Source organism: Giraffa tippelskirchi, chromosome 12 (genome assembly GCF_054371585.1).
Source record: "Giraffa tippelskirchi isolate mGirTip1 chromosome 12, T2T-mGirTip1v1.2.pri, whole genome shotgun sequence".
In the NCBI taxonomy this organism is placed as follows: domain Eukaryota; kingdom Metazoa; phylum Chordata; class Mammalia; order Artiodactyla; family Giraffidae; genus Giraffa; species Giraffa tippelskirchi.
This window is the reverse complement of record NC_137286.1, coordinates 71,613,181-71,636,499: the sequence shown is the minus strand read 5'-3', so window position 1 is coordinate 71,636,499 and position 23,319 is coordinate 71,613,181. Positions and strand designations below refer to the sequence as shown.

At 54.9% G+C, this 23,319-nt stretch overlaps 3 protein-coding genes and 1 long non-coding RNA gene across 4 annotated transcripts in view; 3 read left to right on the top strand and 1 right to left on the bottom strand.

Moving 5' to 3' along the window:
- Window positions 1-23,319, bottom strand: part of LOC145529707 (uncharacterized) — a 1,704,434-nt gene that overhangs the window by 510,124 nt on the left and 1,170,991 nt on the right. The window contains exons 149-151 of the long non-coding RNA XR_014071296.1: window positions 17,282-17,393; window positions 9,638-9,749; window positions 1,995-2,106 (exon numbers count right to left, since the gene is read on the bottom strand). This is a non-coding gene — a long non-coding RNA (uncharacterized LOC145529707). The remainder of the gene's footprint in view (window positions 1-1,994; window positions 2,107-9,637; window positions 9,750-17,281; window positions 17,394-23,319) is intronic.
- On the top strand, window positions 5,797-8,572 carry LOC145529699 (uncharacterized). Its single transcript, XM_081550305.1, has 3 exons — window positions 5,797-5,982; window positions 6,382-6,694; window positions 6,945-8,572. The coding sequence occupies exons 1-3, from the start codon at window positions 5,848-5,850 to the stop codon at window positions 7,571-7,573; spliced, it is 1,077 nt and encodes a 358-aa protein (XP_081406431.1). The 5' UTR covers window positions 5,797-5,847; the 3' UTR covers window positions 7,574-8,572.
- Window positions 10,179-15,241, top strand: LOC145529512 (uncharacterized). The gene is made up of 3 exons (XM_081550088.1): window positions 10,179-13,626; window positions 14,026-14,338; window positions 14,589-15,241. Exons 1-3 carry the CDS (start codon window positions 13,390-13,392, stop codon window positions 15,215-15,217), a joined length of 1,179 nt encoding a protein of 392 aa, XP_081406214.1. The 5' UTR covers window positions 10,179-13,389; the 3' UTR covers window positions 15,218-15,241.
- On the top strand, window positions 21,110-22,879 carry LOC145529688 (uncharacterized). The gene is made up of 3 exons (XM_081550292.1): window positions 21,110-21,264; window positions 21,664-21,976; window positions 22,227-22,879. The coding sequence occupies exons 1-3, from the start codon at window positions 21,130-21,132 to the stop codon at window positions 22,853-22,855; spliced, it is 1,077 nt and encodes a 358-aa protein (XP_081406418.1). The 5' UTR covers window positions 21,110-21,129; the 3' UTR covers window positions 22,856-22,879.

Below are 23,319 nucleotides of genomic sequence, written 5' to 3'. Positions count from 1 at the left end.
CACTCTGTAGTTTCAGACCCGTTCGATCTTTATGCCCCACCCGCCAACAAAGCCTGGGTTCAAGGCAAGCAGGCCCTGTTCATCCCTCCCCCCGATCCTGACCACAATTTCATCTTTTCTTTCTGCATTCCTTCCTATATTCTTGGTGTCCCCAATCAATGACTCTCAGTGAGATGACTGAAGGAGTTTTTTTCGGACTCTCCACCTACTGTAAGACTCCATTGGAGAGTTCTCATTTTTATGTCATTTGAACTAGCCTTTGATAGCTGAAAGGACGGTGTACGTCCTTTCAAGATATCATGTGCCAAACGAAGCCCTTTTGGCAAATGCCATCATTATCTCCAGTCAGGCATTGCTGTTTGAAGGGTGACATCTCAGCCAGAAGGCAGAGGCTGAGCTCCTCTTGTTGCACCAGCTCCCAAAAGAAGCCAAGAAAGGGAGCTGGAACAACAAACCACCCCAACGCCCAGGAAAGCGTTCTTCACGACAGAAGGCTAGCAAATGACCCAACAACCTTGTGGCCCAGAACCCCTCTAGAAAAATCACTGTTCCATACAAAAGAGAAACACATGGGAAGTTCCAAGGAGAGGCAATGCCCATGGCCAGTGTACTTTAGAGACGGCCTGACCGCTCCGGGGAAGACACGCACCGACGGAACCCCTTGGGAAACAGCAGTGAGAGTCCTCACCGTCGTAAGGGTTTCCTCTGGGGACAACCTGCCCTGGGCACCACATGAGGGAGCAGACCGGCTTCTCTTCCTCTGCCCCCACACCACTCACTCATGAAGGCAGCTCAGGTGTTCTCATGCCCTGCCTGCCTGCCTGCCTGCCTGGCTCATCCGTGAGCTGTGACCACCTCCAGGGCAGGACTCCACCTTCTCCTCTCTGTGTACCGTGAATCTGCACACAGTGGGCTTTCAGAACCTTAGGAGACTTGAGCCATTCCCACTCGAGCCAGAACCCTCCCCAGGAAGGAAAACAGCTGTGGAGTCATTTTGGCCCCACCACTGGTTCCCAAACCCTGGCGGCTCCTACAGCCTCTACGGTGTGAAGAGGGAGGCCCCTTTTGACAGAGCTTTCCGGCTGTCAGATCGAAGCTGTTGTTTCACTGTCAGCTGTGTCTCTGCCGTTGCAGCCAGGTGGGCCACGCTGCTCCAAAGGAGCTCACAAGCTGAGTTGCAAGGGAGGTATTGAGAGGACAGGGATGGCTACAACGTGCTGCAAACTGAGTGAGGGTCCCCACAATCCTCAGCAAAGGTCTGTGGTGTGCAAGTGGGGAGTAGAGGGCCCCCAAGTTCCAAAGGAAGGGAGGTACTCGGGAGATAAAGCCCTTGGCTGCTGTGGTAGCAGCTGCAGATGGCAGCTCGTCCACAGTGCACTTCGAATGAGGTCATATGAGCGGGACTCTGGAAATGGCTCCGAAATCCAGAGAAAGGGGTCAGGGTATGTGGGAATCCGGCGGGGGTGGGGGGTGGATGAAGGAAGGTGTCCTTCCTCTCTCCAGTGCAATTTGGTTTGGTGAGTCTCAAAGCTACCAGATGGCACTTCCCAAGTCAGGCCCCCGCAGGAATCAGGGTGGGCTGCGTGCCTCGGCCCCTGCCACAGGGACAAGCCACACCAGTGGCCACCCTGAGCTCAAATGGCCGGATCTGGGGATTCCGTCTGGGTGCACACCTCCTTGCTGTGGCCAAGTTCCCCCCTTCTCTGAGCACCAGCTTCATCATCCTCTCGAATGAGGACATCGATTGCTACCTTGGCACGTTACTCTCTTCATCCTGTGAAGACTCATTAGGCTTATCCTACAATTACTAGCTGGCCCGAAGAGATATCTCCTGAATCCAGATTAAGCTGGAGTCTCCCAGGCTCATCTGGCATGTCTTCCCTGAAGTCTGCCAAAACCCACACCCTTGCATTTCCAGGGATTCCCCTTAGCCGGCTGGGCAGAAAACCCAGCATGGTTCAAACAACCTGACAGACAAGCGGGAGAGGACTCACGGGCAGACGGCCTCCGTCAGGTCTCGGGTGGAGCTCTGGGACCACAGCAGCAACGGGCCATCCCAGCCCCTGGGCTCAGCAGCGCCCTCATTCTCAGGCCGGCGGCTCTGCCCTGAGGGGAGCAGGAAGGTCACCAACTGCCGCAGGCGGACCTCAAGCCCCTCCCACTGCTGGAGCCTGACCTCCCCCGGCCCCACCCCTTCCCCTACCCCAGCAGGACGAGAGCTCGTCTTCCCCTGGCTTCCAACGTGAGGCCCGGCCCTGGGCCCCGATTGGGCACTGCCCCAGTCCGGAGCCAATCACAGTGGCCAGGGAGATGGAACCCACCGTTTGGCCAGGGCCAGGTCATGTGACCATGCTCCCCAGGAAACTCAAATATTACCAAGATTCCCTAACAAACCAATGAACAAAATTATCCAGTAAAGGCAAACCGTACTTTTTAATGAGGCCGATGTGACAGAAAAAAAAAAAAAAATGCTTCACAATGAACTGCTCAAGGAAGCTACTAAATAAACTTTCAGAAAAGTTAAGTAGTTTTTTTTTTTTTTTAATAGGGTGACGGAGAGCTATACCTTTCCCATCTATGTGAATTTAGGTTTAAACTAGATTTCCCTTGGCTATTATATACGACAAAAAAACCCCACATCACCCCCTTTCACTCCCCCCACCCCCCAAAAGTGTTTTAGTCTATTGAGTTTTTGTGTCCTCAGTTGTGTCTGATTCACGGCAACTCACGAACTCTACACAGCCAGGCTCTTTCGTCCATGGAATTCAGGGCAATTTTTTTCTGTCACAGTAAATGCCCACCCTGGGTGATCCAAAGGCAAGGGCTCAGAGGCTCCTGAGAGTCTAACTCCTTTCAGCCGAGCACAGAGCTGGCTCCTCACTGGGATGCCTGTGGCCTGGGGCTCCCAGAGGGGAGAGCAGCACTCGCCCCACCGTGTGGTCACTGCTGGAAGTGCAGGCTGCTCCTCACTCCCCCTTGACAGTGTCCCTGAGGGCAGAACAGTGGGAATCTACTCAAGGTGGAAATGCAAACTCCCATGCAACCAAACTTCCCACAAGGTCTCCAAAACCACTCAGGAACAGGGAATTGGAAACTGCAGGGCATGACATGAATGGAGATGGAGACTTGACACCTTACACCGAGTTCACTTCCAGTTATCCCTAGACAAAGTTTCCATGAAAACTTGTCACAAATCTAGAAGAACAATGAGCAGAAACCGGACACGTGCTTTGAGTCTTCACACACAAAACTAAAAGGCAGTCCACAAAACAACCCAGAGAATACAGTGGACTTTGCAAAATCAAAGATATCTACTGTGGGAAAGACCTCATTACAAAAGCAAAAGACAGGTCATACATCGCGAGACGAATGAGTGGAAACACAAAGCTTCTCAAGGATGTGTCTCCAAACAGACAAAGAACACCAACACAACAAGCCTGTGAAAACTAGGGAAAGGTCTGAAGGGACACCAGACTGAGGAAGACACACACAGAGTATCCCGGATGATGTCCAGCACGGAGGGCCTGAAGAAACAACAGTCTAGTTGCACTCCCTCAGGCCTGTGTGACCCTGGATGAGGCCTCTGTTTCCCGGTGGCTCTGAGAGATGGACAGGGAGGAAGGGGAAGAGAAATCACTTGCATTTCTAATACTCACAGCAAAGTCTTCCAATGAGAAGGGAATTATCACCCCCACTGACAATGCCATGCACTGAAGTGATACCCACGAGTCCATCTAACCCAGAAGGGAAGGAAGGACCTGTTCTCACAAAACGGCGAGAGATGGAAGAAGGAAGATCAAGCCCACACCAATCACTGGAAAGAGAAGCTGTGCTCAGGGCTTGAAAGAATTCCTATTGGGAAAATGATGTCATAGCCCCACAAGGCAATCCACAGCTTGGATGCTATTCCTCCCAAAATGCCAATGCATTGTCGCACCGAACAAAGAATTGCAAAAGGGGTTACGGAAACAGAAAAGAGCCTAAATTGTCAATACAATCCGACGAAAAAGCCCCGATACGGACATCCAAGGTTGTGTGAAAGGAAATTAGACGACCAAACTAGGATCCTCAGGAGCGTATCGGAGAAGGCGATGGCGACCCACGCCAGTACTCTTGCCTGGAAAATGCCCTGGACGGAGGAGCCTGGTAGGCTGCAGGCCATGGGGTCGCGCAGAGTCAGACACGACTGAAGTGACTTAGCCGCAGCGGCAGCAGCAGGACAGTATGCTATTGGGAATACAACAACACACACAGATCCAGATCGATGGAATAAAGTTGAGGGTCCAGAAACAAACCCCGGCATCCATGGTCAACTCATCTCTGACACAGAAGGGGAGAATATCCAAATGGGAACAAGAAAGCCTCTTCAATAAATGGCCATGGGAAAACCAGACAGCTGCATCTGAAGAACGCTATTGGTTTTGATCTCACACCACCTCAATATCGGGGAAAAACCTCACCCTAAAGACTGATGTCTTGAGATAGCTAGAAAGAAGCGTAGGTCAAAGGCTCCTTAACATCAGAGTCTCCTTGCCATTTGCTGGGCGGAGGTAGAAATGGGTCTCTTCAAGTAAGGGAAAGAGGGAAACGAAGTACACCAATGGGTTTCCATCCAATGGAACCTCTTCACAACAGAGAAGCTAAGCATTCACAGATGCAAAAGATAGGAAACGGAACATGAGAGACTCCTTGCAAGTGGTGTATCTGAGAAGGGGTTCATATGGAAAGAGACGAAGAATGCACAGCACTCAGATTCCAAGAAACACCACCACCACCCTTGACCCTTCCCCCATGACCAACTCCGACCTAAAGCCTTTCTCTCCCTCTAACCCATCCCTAAAACATAACCCTCATCTAATCATATACATGTGCATTCCTAGCATCCATCCATCCACACACAAGAGAGAAAGAGGAAGACACAGACTGAATCGAGAAAGGAAAAGAGAGGGACACAGCCAGAGAGAGACACGGAACCAAAGAGAGGAAAGGAGTCGATGGTCCAGACTTTTCATCAATCTGTCTCGAAGGTAGAAGCAATGACAGCGCCCATCCACCCCAGAAGGGGGAAAAGGACGGAAGGTTTGGAGAGGAAAAGACAAGAACGCAGGGAGCCATTAGAAGCTCAGCCACCCGCAGAAGCCGAGCTGGGACACTTGAACAGAATCTCAATGGAAACAGAGGACCAGAAAGTTGGCTACTCTTTTCTATAAGAGAGGGAGACCTTCGAGTCTTCCTTTCGGGCCTCCAACTTGGATGTGGGGTCTCAAAACAGTCAGGAGGGGCAGTGCCTTTTCCTGGGTACCACGGCGCATCCAGGCCTCGTTCTGCCCCATTCTGTGCTGTGTCAGCCCTGGATGGAGTCTTTCTTTCTGAAGTCTCAGCGCACAAGCTCCACGTGATATCGGCCCCAGGTGGAGAGGCATGGAGCTGCTCGTAGGCCGACAGACCTAGGAAACAGATGGGAGAATGACCCCCACTCTGCAGATGGAGAGACTGGGGAAACCCTGAGGGGCATATGCTTGTCCAGGGCCACACCACTTATGAGAAGAAGGAGCCTGGTCTGAGAGCAGCGGGGTCCTCGGAGCTCAGGCCCTGGCTGCACCCAGGCCTCCCCAGGGCTGTGGGCTGGGCTGTGTGGCTGTCAATGTGCCTGCACATGGCCTAAGGGGGGTGGTCGAGCAGTCAGAAACCCAGAGATTCCCTTGGGAAGTTTTGGGGAAGGGACCTCAGCACGAACCCCAGGAAATGATGTCACCTGCCGGCAACAGAACCCAACAGAACCCGCAACCCGGGTATCCAGGCCTCCAGAGCGGAGAGGAGCCCCCAGCCAGATCTCTTGCTGCCAGGATGTTCTGCTGTTTGCCCCTGCCCAGAGGCCGGGGCCTCAGGAGAGCTCACAGGCAGTGTGCGTGGGCACCCTGTCGACGTTGGCTCAGGGCACCCCCGAGAGGCCTCAGGCCCTCTGCCCGGAGAAACAGAAAGGTAACACGGGGAGCCCCAGGCCGGGCCAGGCCACCTCTCCCATGCCACCCGGAAACACCGGGTCCTTTGCCTGTGTGTGTGGATGCGGGTTTCTCGGGGTGTGTCGCCCTCAAGGAAGCCCAGGCGGATGTGGGGTCAGAAGCCTGCGGACAAGTTGTGTCCACACCCCAGGGGAGATCAGGCTGGCTGGGATGGGAACAGTGCGGGCAGGGCCGGCCGCCCAGGCTGACCTCACACCCTCAGGTGGGTCTCTTTCCTCCCGGGTGGGGATCTGAGCAGACACACGTCTCTGACCCTTCTGGGAAGAGAAGTTCGAGCAGGCAGAAGCAGCGGCTCCACTGGCCAGGCCCAGCTCGGAAAACTCCCAGCACGGCTGGCTGACGGTCACTGTCGTTGCAGAGCTTCCCACGTGATGAGGCCGAGGACGGGGACACCCCGTCCACCTCCCGGAGGGAGGGGTCGGAGCACCAACCCCCCGCCCGTGAGGCCCAGTGCAGGCTCCAGGTGAGCGTGCCCACGGAGGCATCAGCCCCACCGGGGGCGAAGCGGAGGCGGGGAAGGCCTGCTGCCGAGACACCGCCCAGGATACACCCGCCGGCCCAGTCTGAGGCTGCCACGGAGCTCAGCACACCCGGCTCCGACCCAGAGTCCCGAGAACCCCGGCCTCTGAGGCAGCAGGAGGACCTGGAGCCCAGCACGCCAGAGCACAGAGGTAAGGACGCTGGGGCTGGTGCACGGGAGTGTGTGGGGAGGGGGTGCTGAGCTACACAGGGACGAGTCCCCGAAAGATGCTGCTGGGCCTGCAGCAAGCGCTGGCCTCACACCCCCACCCCCATCTTGCACACTTCAGTCCCAAAAGACATCCAACCCTGGGTATTCTTTCGGAATCTCTTGGAAGCTTTCTGTCCCGGGATACGCACATGCCAAGGCTGGTCTGTGGGCAAACTTTGCTTCTCCCCCAGCTCTAGCACTGGCCTCCAACTGGAACCAGGCTCCACTTCCCAGACCTGTGCCTACAGAGGTGGTGGCTCCAGGTGCAGGACCCAGGGATCCACCGAGGGCAGATGGAGAACCGAGCCTTGCCCTCGCAGAGACACCAGGCCAGCTGGGTACTGGCCAGCACACTGGGCAGATCGGATTTCCGTGCCTGCAGGACCCCCAGCCCCAGGCACTGATGTCCCACCCCCTCAGCCAGAACCTCCACCTCCACGTGCACCTGTACCTGCTCGGGCTTTGGCAGGAGAACCCGAGGCAGAGGAGGAGTCACCGCCTCGGCAGGGAGAGCCTGCCCTGGCTCCCGCGCAACACCCAGACGCCGACGATGACTCACCCGCCCCTGCAGGAAGAACGAGCCCCCGCTCTGGACAGAGACCCAGAGCCCTTGCCGGAAACACCATGTCCAGGGGAGCGGTCGGCTCTGCAGCCTCCATCCCTGTCTGCTCACTGTGGACGCCGGCAACTCGGTCTGCCCCCAGGGGACATGGAGTTCCTTTCCCCTGAGCTGCTTTGCATTTGGTTTGTTTCCACCTTTCTGGTGATGTTTTACTTTTTGTATGGTTTCGTCTATTTTTGTTGGTTAAGTTGGGATTAGTAAACTTTTTCATCATTGTTGCAATTTGGGACACTGTTGTGTAACTCTGGTGATACTGTGTTACCATCACCACTCTGTAGTTTCAGACCCGTTCGATCTTTATGCCCCACCCGCCAACAAAGCCTGGGTTCAAGGCAAGCAGGCCCTGTTCATCCCTCCCCCCGATCCTGACCACAATTTCATCTTTTCTTTCTGCATTCCTTCCTATATTCTTGGTGTCCCCAATCAATGACTCTCAGTGAGATGACTGAAGGAGTTTTTTTCGGACTCTCCACCTACTGTAAGACTCCATTGGAGAGTTCTCATTTTTATGTCATTTGAACTAGCCTTTGATAGCTGAAAGGACGGTGTACGTCCTTTCAAGATATCATGTGCCAAACGAAGCCCTTTTGGCAAATGCCATCATTATCTCCAGGCAGGCATTGCTGTTTGAAGGGTGACATCTCAGCCAGAAGGCAGAGGCTGAGCTCCTCTTGTTGCACCAGCTCCCAAAAGAAGCCAAGAAAGGGAGCTGGAACAACAAACCACCCCAACGCCCAGGAAAGCGTTCTTCACGACAGAAGGCTAGCAAATGACCCAACAACCTTGTGGCCCAGAACCCCTCTAGAAAAATCACTGTTCCATACAAAAGAGAAACACATGGGAAGTTCCAAGGAGAGGCAATGCCCATGGCCAGTGTACTTTAGAGACGGCCTGACCGCTCCGGGGAAGACACGCACCGACGGAACCCCTTGGGAAACAGCAGTGAGAGTCCTCACCGTCGTAAGGGTTTCCTCTGGGGACAACCTGCCCTGGGCACCACATGAGGGAGCAGACCGGCTTCTCTTCCTCTGCCCCCACACCACTCACTCATGAAGGCAGCTCAGGTGTTCTCATGCCCTGCCTGCCTGCCTGCCTGCCTGGCTCATCCGTGAGCTGTGACCACCTCCAGGGCAGGACTCCACCTTCTCCTCTCTGTGTACCGTGAATCTGCACACAGTGGGCTTTCAGAACCTTAGGAGACTTGAGCCATTCCCACTCGAGCCAGAACCCTCCCCAGGAAGGAAAACAGCTGTGGAGTCATTTTGGCCCCAGCACTGGTTCCCAAACCCTGGCGGCTCCTACAGCCTCTACGGTGTGAAGAGGGAGGTCCCTTTTGACAGAGCTTTCCGGCTGTCAGATCGAAGCTGTTGTTTCACTGTCAGCTGTGTCTCTGCCGTTGCAGCCAGGTGGGCCACGCTGCTCCAAAGGAGCTCACAAGCTGAGTTGCAAGGGAGGTATTGAGAGGACAGGGATGGCTACAACGTGCTCCAAACTGAGTGAGGGTCCCCACAATCCTCAGCAAAGGTCTGTGGTGTGCAAGTGGGGAGTAGAGGGCCCCCAAGTTCCAAAGGAAGGGAGGTACTCGGGAGATAAAGCCGTTGGCTGCTGTGGTAGCAGCTGCAGATGGCAGCTCGTCCACAGTGCACTTCGAATGAGGTCATATGAGCGGGACTCTGGAAATGGCTCCGAAATCCAGAGAAAGGGGTCAGGGTATGTGGGAATCCGGCGGGGGTGGGGGGTGGATGAAGGAAGGTGTCCTTCCTCTCTCCAGTGCAATTTGGTTTGGTGAGTCTCAAAGCTACCAGATGGCACTTCCCAAGTCAGGCCCCCGCAGGAATCAGGGTGGGCTGCGTGCCTCGGCCCCTGCCACAGGGACAAGCCACACCAGTGGCCTCCCTGAGCTCAAATGGCCGGATCTGGGGGTTCCGTCTGGGTGCACACCTCCTTGCTGTGGCCAAGTTCCCCCCTTCTCTGAGCACCAGCTTCATCATCCTCTCGAATGAGGACATCGATTGCTACCTTGGCACGTTACTCTCTTCATCCTGTGAAGACTCATTAGGCTTATCCTACAATTACTAGCTGGCCCGAAGAGATATCTCCTGAATCCAGATTAAGCTGGAGTCTCCCAGGCTCATCTGGCATGTCTTCCCTGAAGTCTGCCAAAACCCACACCCTTGCATTTCCAGGGACTCCCCTTAGCCGGCTGGGCAGAAAACCCAGCATGGTTCAAACAAGCTGACAGACAAGCGGGAGAGGACTCACGGGCAGACGGCCTCCGTCAGGTCTCGGGTGGAGCTCTGGGACCACAGCAGCAACGGGCCATCCCAGCCCCTGGGCTCAGCAGCGCCCTCATTCTCAGGCCGGCGGCTCTGCCCTGAGGGGAGCAGGAAGGTCACCAACTGCCGCAGGCGGACCTCAAGCCCCTCCCACTGCTGGAGCCTGACCTCCCCCGGCCCCACCCCTTCCCCTACCCCAGCAGGACGAGAGCTCGTCTTCCCCTGGCTTCCAACGTGAGGCCCGGCCCTGGGCCCCGATTGGGCACTGCCCCAGTCCGGAGCCAATCACAGTGGCCAGGGAGGTGGAACGCACCGATTGGCCAGGGCCAGGTCATGTGACCATGCTCCCCAGGAAACTCAAATATTACCAAGATTCCCTAACAAACCAATGAACAAAATTATCCAGTAAAGGCAAACCGTACTTTTTAATGAGGCCGATGTCACAGAAAAAAAAAAAAAAAAAGCTTCACAATGAACTGCTCAAGGAAGCTACTAAATAAACTTTCAGAAAAGTTAAGTAGTTTTTTTTTTTTTTTAATAGGGTGACGGAGAGCTATACCTTTCCCATCTATGTGAATTTAGGTTTAAACTAGATTTCCCTTGGCTATTATATACGACAAAAAAACCCCACATCACCCCCTTTCACTCCCCCCACCCCCCAAAAGTGTTTTAGTCTATTGAGTTTTTGTGTCCTCAGTTTTGTCTGATTCACGGCAACTCACGAACTCTACACAGCCAGGCTCTTCCGTCCATGGAATTCACGGCAATTTTTTTCTGTCACAGTAAATGCCCACCCTGGGTGATCCAAAGGCAAGGGCTCAGAGGCTCCTGAGAGTCTAACTCCTTTCAGCCGAGCACAGAGCTGGCTCCTCACTGGGATGCCTGTGGCCTGGGGCTCCCAGAGGGGAGAGCAGCACTCGCCCCACCGTGTGGTCACTGCTGGAAGTGCAGGCTGCTCCTCACTCCCCCTTGACAGTGTCCCTGAGGGCAGAACAGTGGGAATCTACTCAAGGTGGAAATGCAAACTCCCATGCAACCAAACTTCCCACAAGGTCTCCAAAACCACTCAGGAACAGGGAATTGGAAACTGCAGGGCATGACATGAATGGAGATGGAGACTTGACACCTTACACCGAGTTCACTTCCAGTTATCCCTAGACAAAGTTTCCATGAAAACTTGTCACAAATCTAGAAGAACAATGAGCAGAAACCGGACACGTGCTTTGAGTCTTCACACACAAAACTAAAAGGCAGTCCACAAAACAACCCAGAGAATACAGTGGACTTTGCAAAATCAAAGATATCTACTGTGGGAAAGACCTCATTACAAAAGCAAAAGACAGGTCATACATCGCGAGACGAATGAGTGGAAACACAAAGCTTCTCAAGGATGTGTCTCCAAACAGACAAAGAACACCAACACAACAAGCCTGTGAAAACTAGGGAAAGGTCTGAAGGGACACCAGACTGAGGAAGACACACACAGAGTATCCCGGATGATGTCCAGCACGGAGGGCCTGAAGAAACAACAGTCTAGTTGCACTCCCTCAGGCCTGTGTGACCCTGGATGAGGCCTCTGTTTCCCGGTGGCTCTGAGAGATGGACAGGGAGGAAGGGGAAGAGAAATCACTTGCATTTCTAATACTCACAGCAAAGTCTTCCAATGAGAAGGGAATTATCACCCCCACTGACAATGCCATGCACTGAAGTGATACCCACGAGTCCATCTAACCCAGAAGGGAAGGAAGGACCTGTTCTCACAAAACGGCGAGAGATGGAAGAAGGAAGATCAAGCCCACACCAATCACTGGAAAGAGAAGCTGTGCTCAGGGCTTGAAAGAATTCCTATTGGGAAAATGATGTCACAGCCCCACAAGGCAATCCACAGCTTGGATGCTATTCCTCCCAAAATGCCAATGCATTGTCGCACCGAACAAAGAACTGCAAAAGGGGTTACGGAAACAGAAAAGAGCCTAAATTGTCAATACAATCCGACGAAAAAGCCCCGATACGGACATCCAAGGTTGTGTGAAAGGAAATTAGACGACCAAACTAGGATCCTCAGGAGCGTATCGGAGAAGGCGATGGCGACCCACGCCAGTACTCTTGCCTGGAAAATGCCCTGGACGGAGGAGCCTGGTAGGCTGCAGGCCATGGGGTCGCGCAGAGTCAGACACGACTGAAGTGACTTAGCCGCAGCGGCAGCAGCAGGACAGTATGCTATTGGGAATACAACAACACACACAGATCCAGATCGATGGAATAAAGTTGAGGGTCCAGAAACAAACCCCGGCATCCATGGTCAACTCATCTCTGACACAGAAGGGGAGAATATCCAAATGGGAACAAGAAAGCCTCTTCAATAAATGGCCATGGGAAAACCAGACAGCTACATCTGAAGAACGCTATTGGTTTTGATCTCACACCACCTCAATATCGGGGAAAAACCTCACCCTAAAGACTGATGTCATGAGATAGCTAGAAAGAAGCGTAGGTCAAAGGCTCCTTAACATCAGAGTCTCCTTGCCATTTGCTGGGCGGAGGTAGAAATGGGTCTCTTCAAGTAAGGGAAAGAGGGAAACGAAGTACACCAATGGGTTTCCATCCAATGGAACCTCTTCACAACAGAGAAGCTAAGCATTCACAGATGCAAAAGATAGGAAACGGAACATGAGAGACTCCTTGCAAGTGGTGTATCTGAGAAGGGGTTCATATGGAAAGAGACGAAGAATGCACAGCACTCAGATTCCAAGAAACACCACCACCACCCTTGACCCTTCCCCCATGACCAACTCCGACCTAAAGCCTTTCTCTCCCTCTAACCCATCCCTAAAACATAACCCTCATCTAATCATATACATGTGCATTCCTAGCATCCATCCATCCACACACGAGAGAGAAAGAGGAAGACACAGACTGAATCGAGAAAGGAAAAGAGAGGGACACAGCCAGAGAGAGACACGGAACCAAAGAGAGGAAAGGAGTCGATGGTCCAGACTTTTCATCAATCTGTCTCGAAGGTAGAAGCAATGACAGCGCCCATCCACCCCAGAAGGGGGAAAAGGACGGAAGGTTTGGAGAGGAAAAGACAAGAACGCAGGGAGCCATTAGAAGCTCAGCCACCCGCAGAAGCCGAGCTGGGACACTTGAACAGAATCTCAATGGAAACAGAGGACCAGAAAGTTGGCTACTCTTTTCTATAAGAGAGGGAGACCTTCGAGTCTTCCTTTTGGGCCTCCAACTTGGATGTGGGGTCTCAAAACAGTCAGGAGGGGCAGTGCCTTTTCCTGGGTACCACGGCGCATCCAGGCCTCGTTCTGCCCCATTCTGTGCTGTGTCAGCCCTGGATGGAGTCTTTCTTTCTGAAGTCTCAGCGCACAAGCTCCACGTGATATCGGCCCCAGGTGGAGAGGCATGGAGCTGCTCGTAGGCCGACAGACCTAGGAAACAGATGGGAGAATGACCCCCACTCTGCAGATGGAGAGACTGGGGAAACCCTGAGGGGCATATGCTTGTCCAGGGCCACACCACTTATGACAAGAAGGAGCCTGGTCTGAGAGCAGCGGGGTCCTCGGAGCTCAGGCCCTGGCTGCACCCAGGCCTCCCCAGGGCTGTGGGCTGGGCTGTGTGGCTGTCAATGTGCCTGCACATGGCCTAAGGGGGGTGGTCGAGCAGTCAGAAACCCAGAGATTCCCTTGGGAAGTTTTGGGGAAGGGACCTCAGCACGAACCCCAGGAAATGATGTCACCTGCCGGCAACAGAACCCAACAGAACCCGCAACCCGGGTATCCAGGCCTCCAGAGCGGAGAGGAGCCCCCAGCCAGATCTCTTGCTGCCAGGATGTTCTGCTGTTTGCCCCTGCCCAGAGGCCGGGGCCTCAGGAGAGCTCACAGGCAGTGTGCGTGGGCACCCTGTCGACGTTGGCTCAGGGCACCCCCGAGAGGCCTCTGGCCCTCTGCCCGGAGAAACAGAAAGGTAACACGGGGAGCCCCAGGCCGGGCCAGGCCACCTCTCCCATGCCACCCGGAAACACCGGGTCCTTTGCCTGTGTGTGTGGATGCGGGTTTCTCGGGGTGTGTCTCCCTCAAGGAAGCCCAGGCGGATGTGGGGTCAGAAGCCTGCGGACAAGTTGTGTCCACACCCCAGGGGAGATCAGGCTGGCTGGGATGGGAACAGTGCGGGCAGGGCCGGCCGCCCAGGCTGACCTCACACCCTCAGGTGGGTCTCTTTCTTCCCGGGTGGGGCTCTGAGCAGACACACGTCTCTGACCCTTCTGGGAAGAGAAGTTCGAGCAGGCAGAAGCAGCGGCTCCACTGGCCAGGCCCAGCTCGGAAAACTCCCAGCACGGCTGGCTGACGGTCACTGTCGTTGCAGAGCTTCCCACGTGATGAGGCCGAGGACGGGGACACCCCGTCCACCTCCCGGAGGGAGGGGTCGGAGCACCAACCCCCCGCCCGTGAGGCCCAGTGCAGGCTCCAGGTGAGCGTGCCCACGGAGGCATCAGCCCCACCGGGGGCGAAGCGGAGGCGGGGAAGGCCTGCTGCCGAGACACCGCCCAGGATACACCCGGCGGCCCAGTCTGAGGCTGCCACGGAGCTCAGCACACCCGGCTCCGACCCAGAGTCCCGAGAACCCCGGCCTCTGAGGCAGCAGGAGGACCTGGAGCCCAGCACGCCAGAGCACAGAGGTAAGGACGCTGGGGCTGGTGCACGGGAGTGTGTGGGGAGGGGGTGCTGAGCTACACAGGGACGAGTCCCCGAAAGATGCTGCTGGGCCTGCAGCAAGCGCTGGCCTCACACCCCCACCCCCATCTTGCACACTTCAGTCCCAAAAGACATCCAACCCTGGGTATTCTTTCGGAATCTCTTGGAAGCTTTCTGTCCCGGGATACGCACATGCCAAGGCTGGTCTGTGGGCAAACTTTGCTTCTCCCCCAGCTCTAGCACTGGCCTCCAACTGGAACCAGGCTCCACTTCCCAGACCTGTGCCTACAGAGGTGGTGGCTCCAGGTGCAGGACCCAGGGATCCACCGAGGGCAGATGGAGAACCGAGCCTTGCCCTCGCAGAGACACCAGGCCAGCTGGGTACTGGCCAGCACACCGGGCAGATCGGATTTCCGTGCCTGCAGGACCCCCAGCCCCAGGCACTGATGTCCCACCCCCTCAGCCAGAACCTCCACCTCCACGTGCACCTGTACCTGCTCGGGCTTTGGCAGGAGAACCCGAGGCAGAGGAGGAGTCACCGCCTCGGCAGGGAGAGCCTGCCCTGGCTCCCGCGCAACACCCAGACGCCGACGATGACTCACCCGCCCCTGCAGGAAGAACGAGCCCCCGCTCTGGACAGAGACCCAGAGCCCTTGCCGGAAACACCATGTCCAGGGGAGCGGTCGGCTCTGCAGCCTCCATCCCTGTCTGCTCACCGTGGACGCCGGCAACTCGGTCTGCCCCCAGGGGACATGGAGTTCCTTTCCCCTGAGCTGCTTTGCATTTGGTTTGTTTCCACCTTTCTGGTGATGTTTTACTTTTTGTATGGTTTCGTCTATTTTTGTTGGTTAAGTTGGGATTAGTAAACTTTTTCATCATTGTTGCAATTTGGGACACTGTTGTGTAACTCTGGTGATACTGTGTTACCATCACCACTCTGTAGTTTCAGACCCGTTCGATCTTTATGCCCCACCCGCCAACAAAGCCTGGGTTCAAGGCAAGCAGGCCCTGTTCATCCCTCCCCCCGATCCTGACCACAATTTCATCTTTTCTTTCTGCATTCCTTCCTATATTCTTGGTGTCCCCAATCAATGACTCTCAGTGAGATGACTGAAGGAGTTTTTTTCGGACTCTCCACCTACTGTAAGACTCCATTGGAGAGTTCTCATTTTTATGTCATTTGAACTAGCCTTTGATAGCTGAAAGGACGGTGTACGTCCTTTCAAGATATCATGTGCCAAACGAAGCCCTTTTGGCAAATGCCATCATTATCTCCAGGCAGGCATTGCTGTTTGAAGGGTGACATCTCAGCCAGAAGGCAGAGGCTGAGCTCCTCTTGTTGCACCAGCTCCCAAAAGAAGCCAAGAAAGGGAGCTGGAACAACAAACCACCCCAACGCCCAGGAAAGCGTTCTTCACGACAGAAGGCTAGCAAATGACCCAACAACCTTGTGGCCCAGAACCCCTCTAGAAAAATCACTGTTCCATACAAAAGAGAAACACATGGGAAGTTCCAAGGAGAGGCAATGCCCATGGCCAGTGTACTTTAGAGACGGCCTGACCGCTCCGGGGAAGACACGCACCGACGGAACCCCTTGGGAAACAGCAGTGAGAGTCCTCACCGTCGTAAGGGTTTCCTCTGGGGACAACCTGCCCTGGGCACCACATGAGGCAGCAGACCGGCTTCTCTTCCTCTGCCCCCACACCACTCACTCATGAAGGCAGCTCAGGTGTTCTCATGCCCTGCCTGCCTGCCTGCCTGCCTGGCTCATCCGTGAGCTGTGACCACCTCCAGGGCAGGACTCCACCTTCTCCTCTCTGTGTACCGTGAATCTGCACACAGTGGGCTTTCAGAACCTTAGGAGACTTGAGCCATTCCCACTCGAGCCAGAACCCTCCCCAGGAAGGAAAACAGCTGTGGAGTCATTTTGGCCCCAGCACTGGTTCCCAAACCCTGGCGGCTCCTACAGCCTCTACGGTGTGAAGAGGGAGGTCCCTTTTGACAGAGCTTTCCGGCTGTCAGATCGAAGCTGTTGTTTCACTGTCAGCTGTGTCTCTGCCGTTGCAGCCAGGTGGGCCACGCTGCTCCAAAGGAGCTCACAAGCTGAGTTGCAAGGGAGGTATTGAGAGGACAGGGATGGCTACAACGTGCTGCAAACTGAGTGAGGGTCCCCACAATCCTCAGCAAAGGTCTGTGGTGTGCAAGTGGGGAGTAGAGGGCCCCCAAGTTCCAAAGGAAGGGAGGTACTCGGGAGCTAAAGCCCTTGGCTGCTGTGGTAGCAGCTGCAGATGGCAGCTCGTCCACAGTGCACTTCGAATGAGGTCATATGAGCGGGACTCTGGAAATGGCTCCGAAATCCAGAGAAAGGGGTCAGGGTATGTGGGAATCCGGCGGGGGTGGGGGGTGGATGAAGGAAGGTGTCCTTCCTCTCTCCAGTGCAATTTGGTTTGGTGAGTCTCAAAGCTACCAGATGGCACTTCCCAAGTCAGGCCCCCGCAGGAATCAGGGTGGGCTGCGTGCCTCGGCCCCTGCCACAGGGACAAGCCACACCAGTGGCCTCCCTGAGCTCAAATGGCCGGATCTGGGGGTTCCGTCTGGGTGCACACCTCCTTGCTGTGGCCAAGTTCCCCCCTTCTCTGAGCACCAGCTTCATCATCCTCTCGAATGAGGACATCGATTGCTACCTTGGCACGTTACTCTCTTCATCCTGTGAAGACTCATTAGGCTTATCCTACAATTACTAGCTGGCCCGAAGAGATATCTCCTGAATCCAGATTAAGCTGGAGTCTCCCAGGCTCATCTGGCATGTCTTCCCTGAAGTCTGCCAAAACCCACACCCTTGCATTTCCAGGGACTCCCCTTAGCCGGCTGGGCAGAAAACCCAGCATGGTTCAAACAAGCTGACAGACAAGCGGGAGAGGACTCACGGGCAGACGGCCTCCGTCAGGTCTCGGGTGGAGCTCTGGGACCACAGCAGCAACGGGCCATCCCAGCCCCTGGGCTCAGCAGCGCCCTCATTCTCAGGCCGGCGGCTCTGCCCTGAGGGGAGCAGGAAGGTCACCAACTGCCGCAGGCGGACCTCAAGCCCCTCCCACTGCTGGAGCCTGACCTCCCCCGGCCCCACCCCTTCCCCTACCCCAGCAGGACGAGAGCTCGTCTTCCCCTGGCTTCCAACGTGAGGCCCGGCCCTGGGCCCCGATTGGGCACTGCCCCAGTCCGGAGCCAATCACAGTGGCCAGGGAGGTGGAACGCACCGATTGGCCAGGGCCAGGTCATGTGCCCATGCTCCCCAGGAAACTCAAATATTACCAAGATTCCCTAACAAACCAATGAACAAAATTATCCAGTAAAGGCAAACCGTACTTTTTAATGAGGCCGATGTCACAAAAAAAAAAAAATGCTTCACAATGAACTGCTCAAAGAAGCTACTAAATAAACTTTCAGAAAAGTTAAGTAGTTTTTTTTTTTTTTAATAGGGTGACGGAGAGCTATACCTTTCCCATCTATGTGAATTTAGGTTTAAACTAGATTTCCCTTGGCTATTATATACGACAAAAAAACCCCACATCACCCCCTTTCACTCCCCCCACCCCCCAAAAGTGTTTTAGTCTATTGAGTTTTTGTGTCCTCAGTTGTGTCTGATTCACGGCAACTCACGAACTCTACACAGCCAGGCTCTTCCGTCCATGGAATTCAGGGCAATTTTTTTCTGTCACAGTAAATGCCCACCCTGGGTGATCCAAAGGCAAGGGCTCAGAGGCTCCTGAGAGTCTAACTCCTTTCAGCCGAGCACAGAGCTGGCTCCTCACTGGGATGCCTGTGGCCTGGGGCTCCCAGAGGGGAGAGCAGCACTCGCCCCACCGTGTGGTCACTGCTGGAAGTGCAGGCTGCTCCTCACTCCCCCTTGACAGTGTCCCTGAGGGCAGAACAGTGGGAATCTACTCAAGGTGGAAATGCAAACTCCCATGCAACCAAACTTCCCACAAGGTCTCCAAAACCACTCAGGAACAGGGAATTGGAAACTGCAGGGCATGACATGAATGGAGATGGAGACTTGACACCTTACACCGAGTTCACTTCCAGTTATCCCTAGACAAAGTTTCCATGAAAACTTGTCACAAATCTAGAAGAACAATGAGCAGAAACCGGACACGTGCTTTGAGTCTTCACACACAAAACTAAAAGGCAGTCCACAAAACAACCCAGAGAATACAGTGGACTTTGCAAAATCAAAGATATCTACTGTGGGAAAGACCTCATTACAAAAGCAAAAGACAGGTCATACATCGCGAGACGAATGAGTGGAAACACAAAGCTTCTCAAGGATGTGTCTCCAAACAGACAAAGAACACCAACACAACAAGCCTGTGAAAACTAGGGAAAGGTCTGAAGGGACACCAGACTGAGGAAGACACACACAGAGTATCCCGGATGATGTCCAGCACGGAGGGCCTGAAGAAACAACAGTCTAGTTGCACTCCCTCAGGCCTGTGTGACCCTGGATGAGGCCTCTGTTTCCCGGTGGCTCTGAGAGATGGACAGGGAGGAAGGGGAAGAGAAATCACTTGCATTTCTAATACTCACAGCAAAGTCTTCCAATGAGAAGGGAATTATCACCCCCACTGACAATGCCATGCACTGAAGTGATACCCACGAGTCCATCTAACACAGAAGGGAAGGAAGGACCTGTTCTCACAAAACGGCGAGAGATGGAAGAAGGAAGATCAAGCCCACACCAATCACTGGAAAGAGAAGCTGTGCTCAGGGCTTGAAAGAATTCCTATTGGGAAAATGATGTCACAGCCCCACAAGGCAATCCACAGCTTGGATGCTATTCCTCCCAAAATGCCAATGCATTGTCGCACCGAACAAAGAATTGCAAAAGGGGTTACGGAAACAGAAAAGAGCCTAAATTGTCAATACAATCCGACGAAAAAGCCCCGATACGGACATCCAAGGTTGTGTGAAAGGAAATTAGACGACCAAACTAGGATCCTCAGGAGCGTATCGGAGAAGGCGATGGCGACCCACGCCAGTACTCTTGCCTGGAAAATGCCCTGGACGGAGGAGCCTGGTAGGCTGCAGGCCATGGGGTCGCGCAGAGTCAGACACGACTGAAGTGACTTAGCCGCAGCGGCAGCAGCAGGACAGTATGCTATTGGGAATACAACAACACACACAGATCCAGATCGATGGAATAAAGTTGAGGGTCCAGAAACAAACCCCGGCATCCATGGTCAACTCATCTCTGACACAGAAGGGGAGAATATCCAAATGGGAACAAGAAAGCCTCTTCAATAAATGGCCATGGGAAAACCAGACAGCTACATCTGAAGAACGCTATTGGTTTTGATCTCACACCACCTCAATATCGGGGAAAAACCTCACCCTAAAGACTGATGTCATGAGATAGCTAGAAAGAAGCGTAGGTCAAAGGCTCCTTAACATCAGAGTCTCCTTGCCATTTGCTGGGCGGAGGTAGAAATGGGTCTCTTCAAGTAAGGGAAAGAGGGAAACGAAGTACACCAATGGGTTTCCATCCAATGGAACCTCTTCACAACAGAGAAGCTAAGCATTCACAGATGCAAAAGATAGGAAACGGAACATGAGAGACTCCTTGCAAGTGGTGTATCTGAGAAGGGGTTCATATGGAAAGAGACGAAGAATGCACAGCACTCAGATTCCAAGAAACACCACCACCACCCTTGACCCTTCCCCCATGACCAACTCCGACCTAAAGCCTTTCTCTCCCTCTAACCCATCCCTAAAACATAACCCTCATCTAATCATATACATGTGCATTCCTAGCATCCATCCATCCACACACGAGAGAGAAAGAGGAAGACACAGACTGAATCGAGAAAGGAAAAGAGAGGGACACAGCCAGAGAGAGACACGGAACCAAAGAGAGGAAAGGAGTCGATGGTCCAGACTTTTCATCAATCTGTCTCGAAGGTAGAAGCAATGACAGCGCCCATCCACCCCAGAAGGGGGAAAAGGACGGAAGGTTTGGAGAGGAAAAGACAAGAACGCAGGGAGCCATTAGAAGCTCAGCCACCCGCAGAAGCCGAGCTGGGACACTTGAACAGAATCTCAATGGAAACAGAGGACCAGAAAGTTGGCTACTCTTTTCTATAAGAGAGGGAGACCTTCGAGTCTTCCTTTCGGGCCTCCAACTTGGATGTGGGGTCTCAAAACAGTCAGGAGGGGCAGTGCCTTTTTCTGGGTACCACGGCGCATCCAGGCCTCGTTCTGCCCCATTCTGTGCTGTGTCAGCCCTGGATGGAGTCTTTCTTTCTGAAGTCTCAGCGCACAAGCTCCACGTGATATCGGCCCCAGGTGGAGAGGCATGGAGCTGCTCGTAGGCCGACAGACCTAGGAAACAGATGGGAGAATGACCCCCACTCTGCAGATGGAGAGACTGGGGAAACCCTGAGGGGCATATGCTTGTCCAGGGCCACACCACTTATGAGAAGAAGGAGCCTGGTCTGAGAGCAGCGGGGTCCTCGGAGCTCAGGCCCTGGCTGCACCCAGGCCTCCCCAGGGCTGTGGGCTGGGCTGTGTGGCTGTCAATGTGCCTGCACATGGCCTAAGTGGGGTGGTCGAGCAGTCAGAAACCCAGAGATTCCCTTGGGAAGTTTTGGGGAAGGGACCTCAGCACGAACCCCAGGAAATGATGTCACCTGCCGGCAACAGAACCCAACAGAACCCGCAACCCGGGTATCCAGGCCTCCAGAGCGGAGAGGAGCCCCCAGCCAGATCTCTTGCTGCCAGGATGTTCTGCTGTTTGCCCCTGCCCAGAGGCCGGGGCCTCAGGAGAGCTCACAGGCAGTGTGCGTGGGCACCCTGTCGACGTTGGCTCAGGGCACCCCCGAGAGGCCTCTGGCCCTCTGCCCGGAGAAACAGAAAGGTAACACGGGGAGCCCCAGGCCGGGCCAGGCCACCTCTCCCATGCCACCCGGAAACACCGGGTCCTTTGCCTGTGTGTGTGGATGCGGGTTTCTCGGGGTGTGTCTCCCTCAAGGAAGTCCAGGCGGATGTGGGGTCAGAAGCCTGCGGACAAGTTGTGTCCACACCCCAGGGGAGATCAGGCTGGCTGGGATGGGAACAGTGCGGGCAGGGCCGGCCGCCCAGGCTGACCTCACACCCTCAGGTGGGTCTCTTTCCTCCCGGGTGGGGATCTGAGCAGACACACGTCTCTGACCCTTCTGGGAAGAGAAGTTCGAGCAGGCAGAAGCAGCGGCTCCACTGGCCAGGCCCAGCTCGGAAAACTCCCAGCACGGCTGGCTGACGGTCACTGTCGTTGCAGAGCTTCCCACGTGATGAGGCCGAGGACGGGGACACCCCGTCCACCTCCCGGAGGGAGGGGTCGGAGCACCAACCCCCCGCCCGTGAGGCCCAGTGCAGGCTCCAGGTGAGCGTGCCCACGGAGGCATCAGCCCCACCGGGGGCGAAGCGGAGGCGGGGAAGGCCTGCTGCCGAGACACCACCCAGGATACACCCGGCGGCCCAGTCTGAGGCTGCCACGGAGCTCAGCACACCCGGCTCCGACCCAGAGTCCCGAGAACCCCGGCCTCTGAGGCAGCAGGAGGACCTGGAGCCCAGCACGCCAGAGCACAGAGGTAAGGACGCTGGGGCTGGTGCACGGGAGTGTGTGGGGAGGGGGTGCTGAGCTACACAGGGACGAGTCCCCGAAAGATGCTGCTGGGCCTGCAGCAAGCGCTGGCCTCACACCCCCACCCCCATCTTGCACACTTCAGTCCCAAAAGACATCCAACCCTGGGTATTCTTTCGGAATCTCTTGGAAGCTTTCTGTCCCGGGATACGCACATGCCAAGGCTGGTCTGTGGGCAAACTTTGCTTCTCCCCCAGCTCTAGCACTGGCCTCCAACTGGAACCAGGCTCCACTTCCCAGACCTGTGCCTACAGAGGTGGTGGCTCCAGGTGCAGGACCCAGGGATCCACCGAGGGCAGATGGAGAACCGAGCCTTGCCCTCGCAGAGACACCAGGCCAGCTGGGTACTGGCCAGCACACCGGGCAGATCGGATTTCCGTGCCTGCAGGACCCCCAGCCCCAGGCACTGATGTCCCACCCCCTCAGCCAGAACCTCCACCTCCACGTGCACCTGTACCTGCTCGGGCTTTGGCAGGAGAACCCGAGGCAGAGGAGGAGTCACCGCCTCAGCAGGGAGAGCCTGCCCTGGCTCCCGCGCAACACCCAGACGCCGACGATGACTCACCCGCCCCTGCAGGAAGAACGAGCCCCCGCTCTGGACAGAGACCCAGAGCCCTTGCCGGAAACACCATGTCCAGGGGAGCGGTCGGCTCTGCAGCCTCCATCCCTGTCTGCTCACCGTGGACGCCGGCAACTCGGTCTGCCCCCAGGGGACATGGAGTTCCTTTCCCCTGAGCTGCTTTGCATTTGGTTTGTTTCTACCTTTCTGGTGATGTTTTACTTTTTGTATGGTTTCGTCTATTTTTGTTGGTTAAGTTGGGATTAGTAAACTTTTTCATCATTGTTGCAATTTGGGACACTGTTGTGTAACTCTGGTGATACTGTGTTACCATCACCACTCTGTAGTTTCAGACCCGTTCGATCTTTATGCCCCACCCGCCAACAAAGCCTGGGTTCAAGGCAAGCAGGCCCTGTTCATCCCTCCCCCCGATCCTGACCACAATTTCATCTTTTCTTTCTGCATTCCTTCCTATATTCTTGGTGTCCCCAATCAATGACTCTCAGTGAAATGACTGAAGGAGTTTTTTTCGGACTCTCCACCTACTGTAAGACTCCATTGGAGAGTTCTCATTTTTATGTCATTTGAACTAGCCTTTGATAGCTGAAAGGACGGTGTACGTCCTTTCAAGATATCATGTGCCAAACGAAGCCCTTTTGGCAAATGCCATCATTATCTCCAGGCAGGCATTGCTGTTTGAAGGGTGACATCTCAGCCAGAAGGCAGAGGCT